Raw genomic sequence first — 19,280 nt, 5'->3', positions numbered from 1 at the left:
CTCCTTGTGCAATCTAACGAGGGTGACATCACTGAATTAAAGTCTCCACAGACCACCAGGGAGCCCTGTTTGACAGTCCCACCTTTTTTTAACACTCTTTTTAGAAAGCGTCTCTGTCCTACATTCAGAGCGTACAAATTGACTATGGTGTATTGAGCTCCATCAATGAGACCCACTATAACAATGTAGCGGCTCTAAGGGTCAATGATTTGCTGTTGGATTGTCACTGCTATCTTATCACCAAATGCTATCAGCACACCCCTCTTCTTCCGAGGATATTCCGAAGAGACAATTATTGTGAATCTCCGGTACTGCAGAGAGCTGAATCACTATGATTGTACAGAGATTAAACACAACAGATAGGAAAAAAAATAAATAAAACATAATATGAAACAATAATGTATTTGTGGTCGTGGCTCGAAGGGCCGTGGAAGTAACCTATGGAAGAAGAGGTGGACGAGTGTACTTACCGTCCTGAGACTTGAAGCATCGGGAGACCTAGTACATAACCATGGAATAGAAACAGCGGATGAGGTGTGCCCAAATACCGCGACCGTGGGCACGCCTATAGAGGGCATGCCGTGATGTGGATTATAGAAAAAAGGGGAGGGTTGGGTGGGTGACACCCACGAAACATACGCCCCTACCTGTGGGAGAGGGGTGGTTTTATACCCCACGCCACTCCCACAAATGCAGCCAATTAGGCTTTAAACTTGTGGTCGTGGCTCGAAGGGCCGTGGAAGTAACCTATGGAAGAAGAGGTGGACGAGTGTACTTACCGTCCTGAGACTTGAAGCATCGGGAGACCTAGTACATAACCATGGAATAGAAACAGCAGATGAGGTGTGCCCAAATACTGCGACCGTGGGCACGCCTATAGAGGGCAAAGAGTCAAGAGTAGGGTGCAACTCTATTTTATTGGTATCATAACGCCAATATCTTAAACACATTAGCCATTTCAGTTTAGGGATCAGGTATGTAACGGTCGAAACAGCTGGAGTTCCAGCGGCCTAATTTCTTAATGATGTGAGCCGGGACGTCGTGTTTGGAGGCCGCAGAGGCCGCTCCGATCCTGAACGAGTGTCCTGTGATGACAGTGGGATCATGGCCCAGCATGGTGACTAATGACGGACGTGTTTGATAAATTGTGAGGAAGACAGAGCCCGACCACCCACCGGGAGGAGAGGACTGTCCACCGCTTGCCCGGACAGCATGGAGAGGAGATCAGTGAGAGAAGAAACCGGGCAACCACTGGTGTGAGGCAGGGAAGTACCTGATGGAAGCTCCCCATCTGCAGGTTTTGGTGGCTAGTAAGGTGAGGGTGAGACCTTGCCCTTTGCAGATAGTTGGCTCAGGGTCAGCCCGGGTGCTCTGAGGCCAAGACGCGTGAATTCCCCTGGTCTAAGGAACCCGTAGAAAGCAAGGTGTATGGCAGCTTTGATGACCGTGCTGAGGTGAAACCCAAAAGGGTGAGTCTCCAGTAAGGGAGACATGGCCCGGAAAAGATCCCCGGTGACCGGTGCGCAAGAAGGGGATTTAGGGTGAGACAGGACAGAAATACCTTTGAGTGCTGCTTTGATCGGATGAGCGGAGAGTAGTGAGGAAGCGTGTGGGTGCGAGAGAGATCTGTGGTGTTGAAGACCCGTTAAGTGTAGTTTGATGGTGTTCTGAGACAGGTGTAGAGAGGAATGGCAAAAGCCAACAAAAGCTGGGGCAGAGTGTACAGTGATTGTGGGGGGAAGTCCTAGGTTGTGCATGAAAGAGGTGAAGGCCGCCAAGGCAGCGGCGTAGGCCCGGATAGTGCTGGGAGCTAGTGACTTCCTGATTAGAGTATTTGCTACGGTGATGTATCTGGCTAATCCGTCAGTAGTTGTTGAAACGGAGGCACCGGGACTCCGACCCGGTCTGCATCTGGCTGCACCTGAAAAAATACACTGAATTTAGCCCGAGAGAGTGCATCGGCCGCCAAATTCTTCTTACCTTCTATATGTTCCACCAAAAAATGAAAATTGTGCTGGAGAGACAGTAAAATGAACCTCCTAACAAAGCGCATTATGTGGGGAGATCTGGAGCGTCCTTTGTTGAGGATCTCGACTGTGGCGGCATTGTCACACAAAAACCAAACTGTGGAGTTGGCCCAGGAATGCCCCCAGACAGCAGCGGCGGCTACAATGAGGTATGTTTCGAACAGAGCTGAAGTTTCTCTAAAGTCAGGAATGTGAAGGATCTCTGACGGCCAGGGGCCGGCCAACCAGTTTCTCCCGTGAATGGCTGCGAAGCCAACCGCTGAGGCATCAGACACTACTGTTGGGGACATTTCCGATACTCAGGGCACGAAGAAGGAGACCCCATTCCAGCTCTCCAAGAAGTGGTCCCACATGAGTAAGTTCGCCTCGTTGTTGACATGTATGGTGTGCCTTTGACCCGAGACTGAGGGGAGAAGGTCCAAGAGTCTGGATATGAAGGCTCTCCCCTGAGGGATGATCCTCATGGCGAAAGCCATCATGCCCAGGTGGCTCTGCAGTTCGACCCTGGTCACCGTGCGACTACTGGACAGTTTGGGTATCACCTCTCGGGTTCTGGCTAGTTTCTCGTGAGGAAGTCTAGCTTGCATGTTCACCGTGTCTAGGATAATGCCTAAAAACACAAACTGTCTGACGGGGCCCTCAGTCTTGTGTGGTGAAACTGGGACCCCAATTTCTTTGAACAAAGACAGTAGTGAAGTGAGATTGTTGGGAGAGAGATCGGGACGTTCTAGCAGTAAGAAGTCATCCAGATAGTGTATGGTATGTTGGCAGTTAGCGATGTCCTGAAGTGCCCAATGCAGTGCTGTGGCTAGCTGGTCAAAGAGCCAGGGGCTGCTCTTGGCCCCGAATGTAAGCTTGATGGCAAAATAGTACTTGTTCTGCCATTTGACTCCGTGCCATTGCCAGAGGTCTTGTCTGATGGGGAGTAGTTTGAAGGCGTCCGTTATGTCTGCCTAAGACAGCCAGGTGTTTCTCCCTAATTGTAAGTTGACCTGTATAGCTCGGTCAATTGAAGCATATTTCATGGAAAACTCGTTGGACTGGATTAAAGCATTGATGCTTGGGATGACGGAGGAGTAAGGAGCTGAGAGATCGTATATTAATCTCCTTTTATTTGAAAATGTGCATGTGGCAAGCCCCAGTGGGCTGACTCTCCAACATGAAAAGGGGGGCACCTCGAAGGGCCCTATCATAAATCCTTTGGCCAGTTCGGTTTGGATTAAACTGGTGACAATCTCTGGCTCAGAAAGGGCTGATGACAGATTACAACTTTCGTAAGTACATTGTGGCAGGGCGACCAAACCTGTATGGAACCCATCACAGAAACCCGCCACCAACCATCTGACCCAGTTGGGGTCAGGGTGACTAGCTAGGACCCAGGCGAGGACCTGGGCCTGGACCACGCCTAGTCACGCCTGAGGACCCTTCTGGGAGCAGATAGAGCTGGGGTGAGCCCTGAAACAGTTAAAGCATACATGAAGTAGTCTATAATTGCTGTATAAGCAGGAGGAAAGATTATAATTGTTACAGATCTGGGTTTTGCCCAGGTACCTCACCAGTCTACCCAGCCTGTCTAATGCAGCCATGTTCCTCGGAGCCGGAGGGGTATAGGTGTTCAGGCTCCTACTGGTGCTGGGTTCCCCTAGGTTGCTGACCTGAGGGCACCAGCTGGAAGAATGCGTGGTCACCCCGCACGAGGTGCAGGAGGGGGCTTGCAGACCAGCGAAATGTTCGCAGTACAGCTCTGTGTCTATCGCCCCCCAATTGGCGACATAACCGAACTGCGCGTAGGCGGCTGCTGCCTTGGCTGCAAACGATTTGTGATAATCGTAAAATGTGGTTCCCCTGTATTTGTGTGCCATCTGTACAACTCTATGCAAGTACAAATCTAACTCCTCCTTGCGGCCAGGGCTGACTGAACAAACCACGTCCCTTAAAAGCCCAAAAGCAAGCACAAATTCTGTGACACTCGATTTCCTGCTGAGCCTAGCGTCCTTACTTTTGAAGGTGACAGCTAGTTCCCCGCAGGCAACAGTCTTGGTATCATGTAAGTCCGTAGTGGCAATTAGAAGAGAGGCGAGGTTGACTTCCTTGCCCTCGAGAATGTCCTTTTTTATGGCTGCTGGGATAAAATGTGTGGGTGTGATGTTCGGTGGAGGTTGTGGCATACCTGAAGGCGTGGCCTGAGAGGTAGAAACCGTGAGTGGCGCTGCGGCCGAGACTGCCTCGCCGCTCCTGGAGAGTCCCATAAGATCTAGCCTAGCCTGGAAGCCTGATACTGAAGCAAGTACCTCTGTCATCATCATGTGGAGCTGAGACAGGGAGGCGGTCGAGACTTGATCCTGCGCGGTTACCTGACTGCCCCGGGGGGGCTTGGTTGGTATTCAGCAAGTTGAATAACTCGCCCTTCCTAACTGAGACCGGAAAGGGAATGCCCCTCCTCCTCAGTTCTTCCATCAGCCTGGGGATGGTCCAGGACCTGTACGAGGGCATGCTGCCCTGGTCAGAGGCCCTGGCGGGGGTCTCTGGAACGGAGAGAGCCTCCTCGATATCTGCAGGCTGAGACATGCCACTGGCAAAACCTGTCCGGGCCATGGAAGGGTGCCGGTAGAAAACAAAATTGACTAATGAGAATTTTTCCTTTTTTTTTTTTATGATACCCGAAGTAGTCCTAACTACTGGATGGAAAACTGACCTGCTGACAGTCCTGAGCTATTTCTAAACACCGGGAGACCCGACGGCACGGCTTTCGAGCTGCGAATATTATATGGAACAATTAGCTTGCTCTATGAATGTAAGTAAACAGAGGGTGTGACATGGCAACGGTGTGTAAGGGTAACTGAGGCTATGTGTATGCTGTTGCACTGAAGACGAGTCAGAACAGCATACGCAGAGGACCCCACTGAAGACGTGTCAGATACAGGTGATCCTCTGCCTATGAATAGTGTCATATTGCTCTGAAGATGAGTCAGAAACAACAAGTGCGTCAAGCCCCGGCTGAAGATGAGTCAGGCCTGAGGCCGATTGACGGGTGTGCGGCGACACACGTGGCTCTGAAGGCGTGTCAGTAGCAGCGTCGTGAGTGGTGGTGGGTGTATGCCCCTGGATGGGTGAACGTGTGAGTGTGCGTGACATGGAAAAGATAGAGGGAGAAATAAATTCTCTCCCCCCCCCCCCCCCCATTTTTTTTTATTTTTCATTTTTTATTTTTTTTTCCATATGTACCTCAAGCTGAAGCTGTAAGGGACCAATTTAAGGGGACTCTAACACAACCCGACAACCAAACTAGACAACCTGTAGAACAAGCACAAGCAATGAGACAGCAGCAGGGAGCAATCTGACTGCTGTGTCTGCCCTCACTGATGATGCTACTGGACACTGTACGGCATTTGTGACAGAACACAGTACGGCATTTGTGACAGAATACAGTAAGGCATTTGAGACAGGACACAGTATGGCATTATGACAGCCTGCTCTCACCCGCCTCCCCCTCCCTTAGATGACCAGGACCGAACTGGCCCCAGCGTCCCCCTCCCTCTGAACCCCCTGGATTACATGTGTCATGGAAAAAGAGTGGAAAACATAACAATGGATATAGGCTTGAGTTACCTAGGAGAGACCGGCGTGGTCCGTGTGTCGCCGCGGGCCGCCGCACATGTGGCCCGGTGTTGTTCTCACCCCGGCCGTGACGTGGTGAGGAGCGACATCTGAGGAGCGGGTCATGGGTTACCTCCCCCCCCCCCCGTGCAGGGGCAGATCGAGAGAGGCCGGGCGGCGGCCGTGGTACCTGGCCGAGGGCTACGTCACCAGCGGCGGCGCTGGGAGATGACGTCACACCCCCAGGACCCGGAAGCCCCACCCCTCCCCCGCTCGGCCAGTGCACGAGGCAGAAGCCGGCAGAAGAAGGCGGGGCGCCAGTCCCGGCTAGAGCAACGAGCCCCGCCGGGAGAGAGACGCCGCAGTACGGGGACCCGAGAAAACGCCCCCCCCCCCCCCGCCCCGCCCGACCGAACGCTGTCAGCAGCCGGCAGGAGAGGCGGAGCCGCGCAACCCGCAGGAGCGACGTCCCCCACCCGGGCAGCAAGCAGGCACAGGTGGGATACCAGGACAGGGAGACAGGGTGGCTGGGGATACATCGGGGAGCGTACTTACCACCCTGGACCGCAAACCAAGCAGGATAACCGACCACCACGACTACTCTTCCAGGGAACGTATGTCCTAGTACGGTATTCTACTAGAAAGATACCGCCCACGAAACATACACTCCTACCTGTGGGAGAGGGGTGGTTTTATACCCCACGCCACTCCCACAATGCAGCCAATTAGGCTTTAAACATATCAAATGACACATGTCACTGGGGAACGTAGAGGTCAAATAACAAAAGGCAATATGCAGAAAAGCACTCAGGGTACCTTAAGCGTGTCAAACAGGTAACAAACCATACATAGTCCATCATTGGGGCAAGACTCAATTTTCGGGTCAGGGAGGTGCAAGAGAGTCCCGGTCTGGAAGGTCGACTTGCGGACTGCGTTGATCAGGGGACAATGAGCCCCAAGTTCGGAGAGTCTCAAGACCTTCAGGAACAGAGGAGATAGCGTGCATCTTGTTTCCGTGAAGCACCAATAGCTTCGTGGGGAAACCCAACCTGTAGGGAATTCCCAATCGTGTCAGTTCCTGAGTGATAGGGTGGAGGTTCCTCCTAGCCTGGAGTGTGGCCGCCGACAAATCTACGAACAGTTGGATCCCCTCATAGGCTGCTGGATGGGTTTTGTGCTTCCTAGAGAGCTGTAGGAGAGAGTCTTTGGTCTTGAAAAAAGTGTAGCAGGCTAATACGTCTCTAGGTAGTTCCTCTGGGAGCGACTTGGGTTAGCCACTCTATGTCTATGCTATATTCAAACACTCCTAGTTCTGGTAGCAGGTGGCGAGTCAGCTCTCTCACATATTTGGCGAGTTGCGAATTCGGAATAGTTTTCGGAATGCCCCGAAATTTTACGTTATTCCTTCTGTTGCGGTCCTCATAATCTACTAGCTTCTCTTGAACCACAAGAACTTTGTCATCCAGTGCATTATGGGCATCAACCAATTCGTTATGTGCCGCAGCGAAGGATGGTAGTTTGGTTTCTGACACCATTTTATCTGAGGCTTGGTAGGAGGCAAACATGTCACTTTCAACCTCCCCGTCACTGGGAGCCCCAGCAGGATCCACATCCCATGTGTCAGCTGTTGCAGCAGCTAACCTCAGTTTTTACTTCACGGGGCTCATGTGTGGAGATGAGGTGAAGCGGCGGTGTGGGGAAGGGGCATCATCCCCCGGCAGGTCAGTAACCTCCCCGGGTCTCAGAGGCAAAGTGTCATCCCCCTCTTCTAGCGCCGCCATGTCAGGCGTCAGTAGCAGCCCAGTCAACCGGTAAGTAGCAGGCAGAGCTGGCTCTAGTGTCGGTCAAAGTTCCCCTTACTTCGTTGTCAGTAGATGCGGCCGCGGCCGGAGTCCCAGAAGCTTGTGGGGAATCAGGATCTGTTGCGTAGGTCCGGTGTGCAGGGGAGGCCGCGCCATCTTTGATCCCACGCACCGAGACAGAGTCCGGGGGAAAAGAACTGCCGTAGAGTCCCGAATTCTCCTGGCTTGTTAGCCCGCTTCCTGCCCTGGGTCGCCATGGTGCTGCAGGGGCACAGGTAGTCGCTAAATGGGTCGCTGGCAGGTGTTATTAGCTGTTACCCGAGAGTCTGCTGCAGAGCTGTGCAACTAAGCGGCCATTCCAACTCGTGGCCAGGCCACGCCCAGGGCCTCTTGTCCTTTATATTCCTGGACCCTGGTCCCCCCACACTTCTACAGTAGAAAGACAGCCCTCGTCCTGCAGCTGATACGGCGCCATGAGAAACTGCTGGAACATTTTGCCTGTCCCTGTTGCTGTTTCCCCACTCCTCTAGCTGGAGCTGAATGTGGCTGGACTCTCATGCCTCCAAGGTAACGGGTATGGAAGTAGGCTGGTGCATGCTATTATGGTGCCTGGCTTCCCACATGAGGCTGGACTTTTCTATTTTGTTTTGTTCTGCTTTCTTTGTTCTCTGCACACACAGCTTTTCCTGTGACTCCTTTCTTTGTTATACCAATGGGCTTTTTTGTGTCTGTCTTGATGTTCTGTTGGGGGTTGTAACCGCTGCTCTTTTCATTGTTAGTCTTTTTATTTTGCTTATTTCTTTACTTTGGTTATGTGTCGTGTATAATCTCTCATAATGTTAGGGGATTTGTTTCCCCTTCTAAATGTAAAAAGGCCTTAAACACCGTCCTGATATTATTTGTCTACAGGAGTCTCACTTTACCACTTCTTCTTACCCCGCCTATCTCCACCATAAATTCTCGAGAGTCTACCGCTCTGGCTTTCATTCTAAATGTCGGTTATTTGCCTGAAGTTATTAGTAGTTATTTGCCTGAATAATGCATTCCCGCTAGAGGTTTCTCATAGGCAGGAGGGAAAATTTTTGATCTTGCATTCCTCACTGTATGGTAAAGCAGTATGTGTTGTTAACTCTTATGCCCCTACCTCTGATCCTATCTCTTTCTTTAGTGATATGTGTACCCGAATCTCGGCTTTGACCTATGACCTTTTGTTTTGGGCCGGTGACTTTAGTTTTATAATGAATGGTAAACTTGATAGATCTAACAATGCTCCTTTTCTGAGGTCTGGGGCGTAGCACCGTTTATTGCAGGAGCGGTTTTGCTCTCTTACCCTTGTTGATATACAGAGGGAATATAACGGTTCTAACCGGGGGGGTATTCTTATTACTACCCATCTCAACATTACACCCGTATTGACTGGCTGTTAACTAACTCTGCTTCATTGGCATCTTTCATGTGTGCCAAGCATGTTTTGTCTACTTGGTCGGACCATGATATGATGGCTAAGCTAGACCTTGTGGGCAAACTCTATACTCTGTTTAAATGGTGCTTGAATAAATCTTTGCTCACCAATCCTAAGATTAAAGGGGTACTCTTCCCACAGACATCTTATCCCCTTTCCAAAGGATAAGATGTCTGATCGTGGGGGTCCAGCTGCTGGGAACCCCCACAATCTCTCCTGCAGCACCCTGTGCCTGATGACGGGCGATACAGGGGCCAGAGTATTGTGATGTCACGGCCTGCCCCCTCAATGCAAGTCTGTGGGAAGGGGGCTAGGTGACAGTCATGCCAACTCCCATAGACTTGTATTGAGGGGGCAGGGTGTGATATCATGAGGGGGCAGGGCTGTGACATCACGATACTCCAGCCCCTGTATCGCCCGTCATCAGGCACAGAACAATGCTTGCTCCATGCAGCAGATGACACAGGGTGCTGCAGGAGAGATCGAGGGGGTTCCCAGCGGCGGGACCCCTGCGATCAAACATCTTATCCCCTATCCTTTGGATAAAGGATAAGATGTCTAGGGACACAGTACCCCTATAAGGCTCAGATTACTGATGATCTGCGCTCCTATTTTACTTTAAATGTTCAGCTGGATTCTGATCCCATTTAGGTATGGTTTTCCAGCAAGGCCTATATTAGGGGTCATCTCATATCTACAGTATAGAGTCAGGCCTCAAGAAGGAACATGAGAGGCACCAGGCCACTTTAAAATGTAAGCTACTGCACATCAACGACACTGCTTTTTGTACTTATATAAAGCCATGCAGGACACTCGGGTTCAACTGGATGCTGTGCTCTCTCATTGCATCAAGAAGGCCTTGTGGTGGACTAAAGCTATGTATTACCGCTCTGCTAATAAGCCTGATAAATTGTTAGCTCGCCAGTTGAAACAAACGCGATTGCTTAATTATGTACACAACATTCAGTTGAGTCCTGGTTTACATACGTCTCATCCACACCGTATATATATTGCTTTTCATGACTTTTTCTCTCATCTTCATACTGAACCGGATCATTCGCTAGACTTTATTTCCCAGCTTTCCGCCTATCTTGACTCTATTTCCCTTTCTTTCTTATTGCCTGCAGGGATATGTTTAATTGTCCTATTACCTCAGAGGAGGTGGCCGACAAAATCTCTCCTCTGAAACTTGGCAAAGCTCCGGGCCCCGATGGCTTTACTGCTCAGTACTATAAAAAGTTTTCCTCTATCCTGATCTCCCATCTTTCTTCCCTCTGTAATCGTCTCTCTTCATCCCAAAACCCCACATCTCTAACTACAGGCCTATATCCCTTATAAACCTGAACACCAAAATACTCACCTCAATCTTGGCCCATAGAATATACTCCCTTCTTCCCTGAGTCATCCACCCTGATCAGGTGAGGTTTATCCCCAGCTGCCAGGCCTCGGACAATATATCATAAAAAACCCTTGACGTTATGCACTGGGGCTCTACGTCCTCCACCCCCTTATGGTTCTTGCCCTTGATATAGAAAAAGCTTTTGATAGCCTGTCCTGGCTCTAGTTTTTTGGGGTTCTGTGTTGTATGGGCTTCTCAGGCCCTTTTGTGCACCTACTTCATTTACTTTACTCTCGGCCCTCGGCATATCTGAAACTTCCGACAGATGATCCGCAACCTATTCGGATCTCTCGGGACTCAACAGGAGTGCCCGCTGTCCCCGGCCTTATTTTCCCTGGCATTAGAGCCCCTGGGGAACCTAACCCGGGTTTATTTTGGCATATCGGAGGTTCGGATAGGTCAGTCGGACTATAAAGCTAACATGTAACTTTAAAGTTAACATGTGTGGTGGCGTAATTGGGATAAAGCCTTGTGGGGGTGTAGGGTAGTTAGGGTGTTGCTGTTCAGGAAAGTTAAGGGCGCTGTTAACCCTTGTCACTCGTGATGCCAGGGTGAGGGTTAAATGCTGTATTCTTGATAGGCCTATTGCCACCCTTCCCAAGAGTAATAGATGATGCAGAAATAAAGGATTGTCCACAACCACTGTTAACTGAAAACTTGCAGGAACTTTTACTGAAGAATTTCTGTACATGCAGCAATAGTAACAGTCCAGATAACAGAGTCTCTCTGCATATAGCTTGAGCAGCTATTGACAGTTGTTTGGGATCAGATAAGCTCAACTTAGCTTCTTAGGGATTGTATAGCAGAGACCCGCTGGATTTAGGGGTGCATTTAGGTCCAGTGATCTTGCGATGATTAGGGAATTGCTTAGTCTATCCGCTATGTTAGAGGCCTAGGCTGCAAGGCTTTGGCCTAGTAAATTGTCTTGTAAGCTGCAGAGGTCCTACCTCTTCCAGAGTCAGCAACCCAAAAGAGGGATCAAGATGCCGCAGGTCCCTTATATGGGCAGGGGCTGGCCGTTTTGGATTGGTCCGTAACAACTGTCACTCACCGTTACAGTGCATTGTGGGTGAACAAGTCACAGGAACCTCCAAAGGTCCTGTAGCAAAACCATAGAGTTCTAACCTCATCACGTGACCCGCAGGTCCTGCTACGCTTGAACAGGTAGACAACTAAATATATACATATATCTATACTTATACTTATATTGATAAGAACTTCCATATAGTCATTGACTAACTGAGGGGTGACAAGGGGAAAACTACAGAAGAGGGACCCCGACGTCCTAGGGACTCTGACTATGGGGACCTCTATAAAGGTAACATATACAATACGGTACCAGGACACCACACATGCTTACTAAGCCTTTTGTCTCTCTCCCAAACCTGTTCTGCATTATTTCTTGTATCTCTGGGCTTAGAGTTTATAATTTAAAATCTGAGACCCTGTACTTTGGTGTCCCTTCCCATACCCAGAAATATATTAATTTGAATTTCGTTTTTCCTGATTCTACTTCCAAATTGTCTAGGTACTACCCTCACCCATTTCTTGTCCTCTCTCCATGCTGCTTCTTACCCAATGTGTGGATTTACACACTTGGGATCTCCCCTATTTGTCCTGGGTGGGTAGGATTCATGCCGTGAAGATAGTCATTCTCCCTAAAGTATGTTGCGTACCCCCAGCATCTGAACATTTGAGGATCTGTCAGGTCTTTTCTTTCCTTCTGTCTCTCTCCTCTGCTATCCAAGAACCTTCACTTTCTTCTTTTGGCTCTATATTCCCCCACTCGTAAGGGACTCCTGTCAATTATTTATTGTGCCTTGAATTTGCCCCTGCAGGATTCTAAACTACCATTTATGCAGCAGTGGGAGGAGGATTTACACATCACCCTATCCCCCAAACAGTGGCGTGATTGTTGTGAATCGTTGAGCAAAGGTAGCTGGCAAGTCTCCTTAACCCCTTAAAGGGGTACTCCGGTGGTTAAGATTTTTGGCTATATTACATCTTCTTTTAATGTTCATGTTTTTTGCAATTGACATGTATTATATATTTGTGTATCATGTGTCTTTTTTTCTTACCTGTTTGTGCCAGGAAGTTCTGTAGTTCTGTGTTGGATCTCTGACTGTTGTCCACCGGTTAGGATTAGGCTGTGGACAAGATGTCATGGCTTTTTTTTTTCTCTGTTCTTTTAAAACTGCATGACAGAGATAGGCCACACCCCTCATCTCCCCCTCCTGGAGGACACAGGTGTGCATGAGAGAGATAAGCCACGCCCCCTCATCTCCCCCTCCAGGTGGTCACAGGTGTGCATGAGAGCAAGAAGCTCCTACACATCTCCCCTCCCCCTGCTCTGTCAGGACGCAGGTCTGCACTGAAAGAAGACAGAGAAGATGTATGTGAAGGGGAGGAAGTGTTATGTGAAGGGATAACAAGGTGCACGGGCTGGGGATGTATAGACTGCAGGGGAATAGATCTCGGACTGGGGATGATTTCTATATGTGACTCCTGAATGACACATGCTGGGAGTTGTAGTTCCTGTTATGTGTGTGTATGCTAGTGTTTACAAACCAGTCTGCCTCCAGCTGTATCAAAACTACAACTCCCAGCATGCCTGGACAGACTTTGGGCATGCTGGGAGTTGTAGTTTTGCAACAGCTGGAGGCACACTGGTTGGGAAACACTGTCCTAGCCTATTCAGCATACACATCATGTTACACCAGTGTTTCCAAACCAGCGTGCCTCCAGCTGTTGTAAAACTACAACTCCCAGCATTCCCTGACAGCCTTTAAGCATGCTGGGAATTGTAGTTTTGCAATAGCTGGAGGCACACTGATTGGGAAGCACTGGCCTAGCCTATTCAGTATATTACAAAGTGCATTGTTTCCCAACCAGGGTGTCTTCAGCTGTATCAAAACTACGACTCCCAGCATGCCCAGACAGCTTTTGGCTGTTCGGGCATGCTGGTAGTAGTAGTTTTGCAACACCTGGAGGCACCCTGGTTGGGAAACACTGGTGTATGCCCTATAGAGGTGTAGTGAACTACAAACCCCCGGATACTACAGAGACAGCATGCTGGTGTTATACCACAGACTGAAGACTCCTGAATGACACATGCTGGGAGTTGTAGTCCATTTTGTGTGTGTATGCTAGTGTATCCCAACCAGGGCTGATTTATATTAGTGGGCTGTGTATAAGGGGGCTGACCTGGGAAAATAGTAGGGTGGGTAAAGAGCAAAAAAAAATAAGTAGCCGACCCAAACCAGCAAGGCATGTGGCATGCTGGGATTTGTAGTTTTCAGCACAGCAAGAAACAGGAAATGGAAGCAAAGATAGGAAAACAAAGTGGGGGATAAAAAGACAACAAAGACCAAAAATAGAGTTGCCTAAACAACAAGAATAGAAATGAAACAAAACAAATAGGGTAAGTCAAAAACGGAAAAACACGATGACCACCGGAGTACCCCTTTAAGGACCAAGCCCATGTTGGCCTTAAGGACCAGGCCAATTTACCTTTTGCACTTTCATTTTTAGCCCCTCCCCTTCAAAAAATCATAACAATTTTGCACCTACAGACCCATATAAGGGCTTTTTTTTTTTACACCAATTGTACTTTGCAATGACATCACTTATTTTATAACATTATCTGCGGCAAAACAAAAAACTACTTATTTATTGGGTGAAAAAAAAAATTCCATTTTGTACATTTTGGGGGCTTACGTTTCTACACAGTGCACTTTTCAGTAAAAATGACACCTTGGGGGAGATTTATCAAAACCTGTCCAGAGGAAAAGTTGACCAGTTGCCCATAGCAACCAATCAGATCGCTTCTTTCATTTTTACAAAGGCCTCTGCAAAATGAAAGTAGTAATCTGATTGGTTGCTATGCGCAACTCAGCAACTTTTTCTCTGGACAGATTTTGATAAATCTCCCCCCTTGTCTTTATTCTGTAAGTCCATACGGTTACAAGGACACCAAATTTATGTAGGTTTTATTTTATTTTACTACTTAAAATGTATTTTTAACTACATGCACATAAGTTAGTATGTTTAAAATTGTCATCTTCTGACCCCTATAACTTTTTTATTTTTCCACATACGGGGCTATAGGAGGGCTAATTTTTGTGCTGTGGTCTGTAGTTTTTATAACTACCATTTTTGTTTTGATCGCTTTTTATAATTTTTTTTATGGTATATGAAGTGAACAAAAATGCACAATTTTGGAATTTGGTATTTTTTTTATGTGTACGCCATCGATCATGTAGTTTAGTTAACCGTATATTTTAATAGTTTGGACATTTAAGCACACAGCGGTACCATACATGATTATTTTAATGACATTATTTTATTTAATATATATTCACTTTTATTAACTTTTTTTAATAATGCAATCTTTTGATTCATATACTGTTCAATGCTATGCCATAGCATAGCATTGATCAGTGTTATTGGTGCTCTGCTGCTCCAGCCTGCATGGCTGGCTGGGAGCAGCAGAAAACCGACTGGACGGCGACTGATGAGACATCGGGTTTTCACCGCGATGGTCCCCATCAGCTCCACTGAGCTGCCAGGATCATCTTACTTTCGTTTTAGACGCCTAAAGGGTTAATGCCGGGCATCGGTCCAATCAGCGGTGACCAGCATTAACCCTGGATCCGGGCTGCTGATAGCAGTTGGGACCCACTGGCTTTGAAGCATGCTCAGCTCGTGAGCATGCTTCAAACCCCCGTAATGGGTCCAAGGCGTACAGTTACGCCCTTGGTCCTTAAGTACCACGTCCCCAAGAGATTGGAGACTTCGTTGAAAGTGTTACATATGGCTTATTATGTCCCCACCCATCTTCACGCAATCTTCCCTTCATTGTCACCTCTTTTTTTCAGGGTTTTAATAGTCTTGGCTCGATGTACCATATTTGGTGGAGCTGCCCCGTTGCTCATTCTTTCTGGGTGGCTGTATTTGCCATCCTGAAGAAAGTTACTGCCATCCCCTGCCCCTGAAACCCTATTTTTGCCTACTTAGCGCCTGTACCTCCAAAATCCCAAATAGGTTGTTTCGCTGATGGCAGCCAGGATACATGTAGCTACCAACTGGAAACGCCCTGGTCTATCTTGTGATAGAGTAATTACTAGAATTAACCTTATCATGTTATCAGAAAAGCTAAGCGCTGTGAGGAATGAAACCGTAGACCATTTTGACAGGGTGTGGGCTTCCTGGCTGTTACGCTATGCGCTCCGGCAACACAGGCTGGCTGTGAGCGCATGGTCCCCTTACCTTCTGCTGCCGACGGGGCTGGGACTCGCATCGTCACTCTCCGGGTGTTTCTACTGTCTCTGCCTCTCTGCTCCCGCACGTGTCCCCGTCCCTTAGGGCGTGAGCACACTGGAGCTTTAAGTGGCTTATTTATAAATTCCTCCACCCTCCTCAGTTCTCTGCCAGATCTTTGTTGCCTTGTGCCTTTGAGAAAGCGTTCCACTGTATTGCCTTGCAGTGTACCAGATTTCTTGCTCTTGTGACTTGACCTTGCGCCTCTGCCGCCTGCCTACTGAACTCCTGCTACGTCCTGACTACGCTACTGTGCCGCCTGCCCCGACCTTCTGCTATCCTGACTACGAGTTGCCTCATCCATCCTGTGCCTCGCATCTCCTCAGCCACCTGTGTGGTCGAGCCGTGCCAGGGGTAGCGACCTGGGTGTTGCCTGCAGCAGCAAGCCCATCCCACTTTGCGGCGGGCTCTGGTGAAAACCAGCGGCACCTCCGCTCCCTGGTACATTCCGAGTCATCTGCCACACAGGTCCAGCGGATCCACATACACCAGAATTCCTGTCTTCAGAAACGTGAGTGTTACACTGGTTTTCCTCCTCTAATTGTCCCAAAATTAGGTATTCACTATCCCTGTGCTGACATGCCATTTGCTTTAATACATACTGGTTGTCTTGCCCCACTTTTGCCCATTGTTTATCAACAAGCTTTGTGTGATTGTTTTTCACATGCACATTTCTGTAAGCAGTAAAAATAATATGAGCACAGATGAAAATTCATGCATAAAATAATAAAAGGCAGAACATTTTACAAAGTGTGAATTTAGCCTTAAAGTGGATTCAGACATGGCAAAAGCACCTATTTTATGTAGTGAAAAAAAATTGCATGCATGTGAAAGTATGTTGCAGTTTTTGTTAATTTTGCAGCAGTATGTTGCAGAAATATTGTGGATTTTCACTGTGGATTTATTACATGCATATTGGAATGAAGATGTATCATAAAATATGAAGGGAAAATGCCATGTTTATGCCACGTATAAAACCCATTCTGAGACTAGTGTCTTTCTAAGCAACTGATTACCTTATTCTAGTGTGTAGGTCAAGAGACTTTTACAGAAATACTGTATATACACTGCTCAAAAAAATAAAGGAAACTCTACGATAACACATCCTAGGTCTGAATGAATGAACTAATCATATGAAATACTTTTGTCTTTACATAGTTGAATGTGCTGACAACAAAATCACACAAAAATGATCAATGGAAATCAAATTTATCAACCCATGGAGGTCTGGATATGGAGTCACACTCAAAATCAAACCACACTACAGGCTGATCCAACTTTGATGTAATGTCCTTAAAACAAGTCAAAATGAGGCTCAGAAGTGTGTGTGGCCTCCATGTGCTTGCACAACGCCTGGGCATGCTCCTGATGAGGTGGCGGATGGTCTCCTGAGGGATGTCCTCCCAGACCTAGATGAAAGCATCTGCCAACTCCTGGACAGTCTGTGGTGCAACGTAGCGTTGGTGGATGGAGCGAAACATGATGTCCCAGATGTGCTCAATCAGATTCAGGTCTGAGGAATGGGCGGGCCAGTCCATAGCATCAATGCCTTCCTCTTGCAGGAACTGCTGACACACTTCAGCCACATGAGGTCTAGCATTTTCTTGCATTAGGAGGAACCCAGGGCCAACCGCACCAGCATATGGTCTCACAAGAGGTCTGCGGATCTCATCTCGGTACCTAATGGCAGTCAGGCTACCTCTGGCAAGCACATGGAGGACTGTGCGGCCCCCAAAGAAATGCAACCCCACACCATTACTGACCCACCACCAAACCGGTCATGCTGGAGGATGTTGCAGGCAGCAGAATGTTCTCCACTGCTTCTCCAGACGCTGTCACGTCTGTCACATGTCCTCAGTGTGAACCTGCTTTAATCTGTGAAGAGCACAGGGCGCCAGTGGCGAATTTGCCAATCCTGGTGTTCTCTGGCAAATGTCAAACAGTGTTGGGCTGTAAGCACAACCCCCACCTGTGAAAGTCGGGCCCTCATACCATCCTCATGGAGTCTGTTTCTGACAGTTTGAGTGAACACATGTACATTTGTGGCCTGCTGGAGATCATTTTGCAGGGCTCTGGCAGTGCTCCTCCTTGCACAAAGGCAGAGGTAGCGGTCCTGCTGCTGGGTTTTTGCCCTCCTACGGCCTCCTCCATGTCTCCTGATGTACTGGCCTGTCTCCTGGTAGCACCTCCATGCTCTGGACACTACGCTGACAGACACAGCAAACCTTCTTGCCACAGCTCACATTTATGTGCAATCCTGGATGAACTGCACTACCTGAGCCACTTGTGTGGGTTGTAGACTCCGTCTCATGCTACCGCTAGAGAGAAAGTACCGCCAGCATTCAAAAGTGACCAAAACATCAGCCAGGAGGCATAGGAACTGAGAAGTGGTCTGTGGTTACCACCTGCAGAACCACTCCTTTATTGAGGGTGTCTTGGTAATTGCCTATAATTTCCACCTGTTATCTGTTCCATTTGCTCAACAGCATGTGAAATTGATTGTCAATCAGTGTTGCTTCCTGAGTGTACAGTGTTTGACTTGGAGTTACATTGTGTTGTTAAACTGTTCCCTTTATTTTTTTGAGCAGTGTACAATATATTGACTTCAGAAGTTTTACTTTCTTTATGTATACATCTATTAAGTAGTAACTGTTCTGGAACCAGAGATGGATGGTGGTTTTCTGAGTCTACTCTTCTCAGGTTCCTTATCCATTAAGAGGATTTGCTATCTTATTGTCTATTACTGTTGCTGAACATAATTGTTTAATGCTATTTTACTTTTAAAAGCATTACATTGCTTACCTCTAATGGATGCTTTCCCTTTTTTGAGTAAAACTCTTCTAGAACTGGTTTGACAGATGGTTTTCTTCTGTACGTTTCCTGAATACCCATCTTTCTGCTTAGGGGTAGTGCCACAAATCTGTTAAAATTATACATTTAGGGAATATTAGAAGTGGAATGCAAAGTTTTGGTTAAAATGAAAAATATCCATACCAAACCATTATTTATGATGCTTACAAAACAATTACCAAATTTACAGGCTTCCCAGTCATAACCCCTTCCCGACCCATGACATACATGTACGTCATGGGTCGGGTGAGCGGACATGAGGAGGGCCCACGCCGTCATAACCGGGAGATGTCTTCTGCTATCAGCAGCTGACATCTGCCGGTAATGATGGGCATCGGAGATCGCTCCGTTGTCCGTTATTTAAATGGATCTATACAGATCACAACATTTCACCATTAAATGCTGCTATTCCCTGGTGTCTAGTGGTCCCATAGATTGCATAGCGGGGGGGGGGGGGGGGTTATGCATTGCTAGGGAAGCCCGAGGCCTTACTTTGTCCCATAGGCGTGCGCAGCCTATTGCTTTAGGCAAAAACTCACGCCGCACACGTGCATATATTATATATATATATATATATATATATATACACACGCACACACACATGTGGGGGAAACTGTGCTGCACCTAGTGTGGGGAAACTGTACTGCACCTAATGTGGGGAAACTGTACTGCACCTAATGTGGGGGGATTGTACTGAAGTATAGTTCCCCCACATTAGGTGCAGTATAGTTCCCCCACATTAGGTGCAGTATAGTTCCCCCACATTAGGTGCAGTATAGTTCCCCCACATTAGGTGTAGTATAGTTCCCCCCACATTAGGTACA

General features: G+C 48.0%; 1 protein-coding gene across 6 annotated transcripts in view; it reads right to left on the bottom strand.

The window, feature by feature from the left end:
• CERS4 (ceramide synthase 4) overlaps positions 1 to 19,280 on the bottom strand; it is a 324,796-nt gene that overhangs the window by 137,142 nt on the left and 168,374 nt on the right. For all 6 annotated transcript variants that reach the window (XM_056569864.1, XM_056569861.1, XM_056569856.1 and 3 more), the window contains one exon: positions 18,409 to 18,526. In XM_056569864.1, coding sequence (XP_056425839.1) covers positions 18,409 to 18,526 — 118 coding nt within the window. The remainder of the gene's footprint in view (positions 1 to 18,408; positions 18,527 to 19,280) is intronic.

This window comes from Hyla sarda, chromosome 1 (genome assembly GCF_029499605.1).
Source record: "Hyla sarda isolate aHylSar1 chromosome 1, aHylSar1.hap1, whole genome shotgun sequence".
NCBI lineage: Eukaryota > Metazoa > Chordata > Amphibia > Anura > Hylidae > Hyla > Hyla sarda.
The sequence above is the reverse complement of the archived record's forward strand: the minus strand, read 5'-3'. Positions and strand labels throughout refer to the sequence as shown.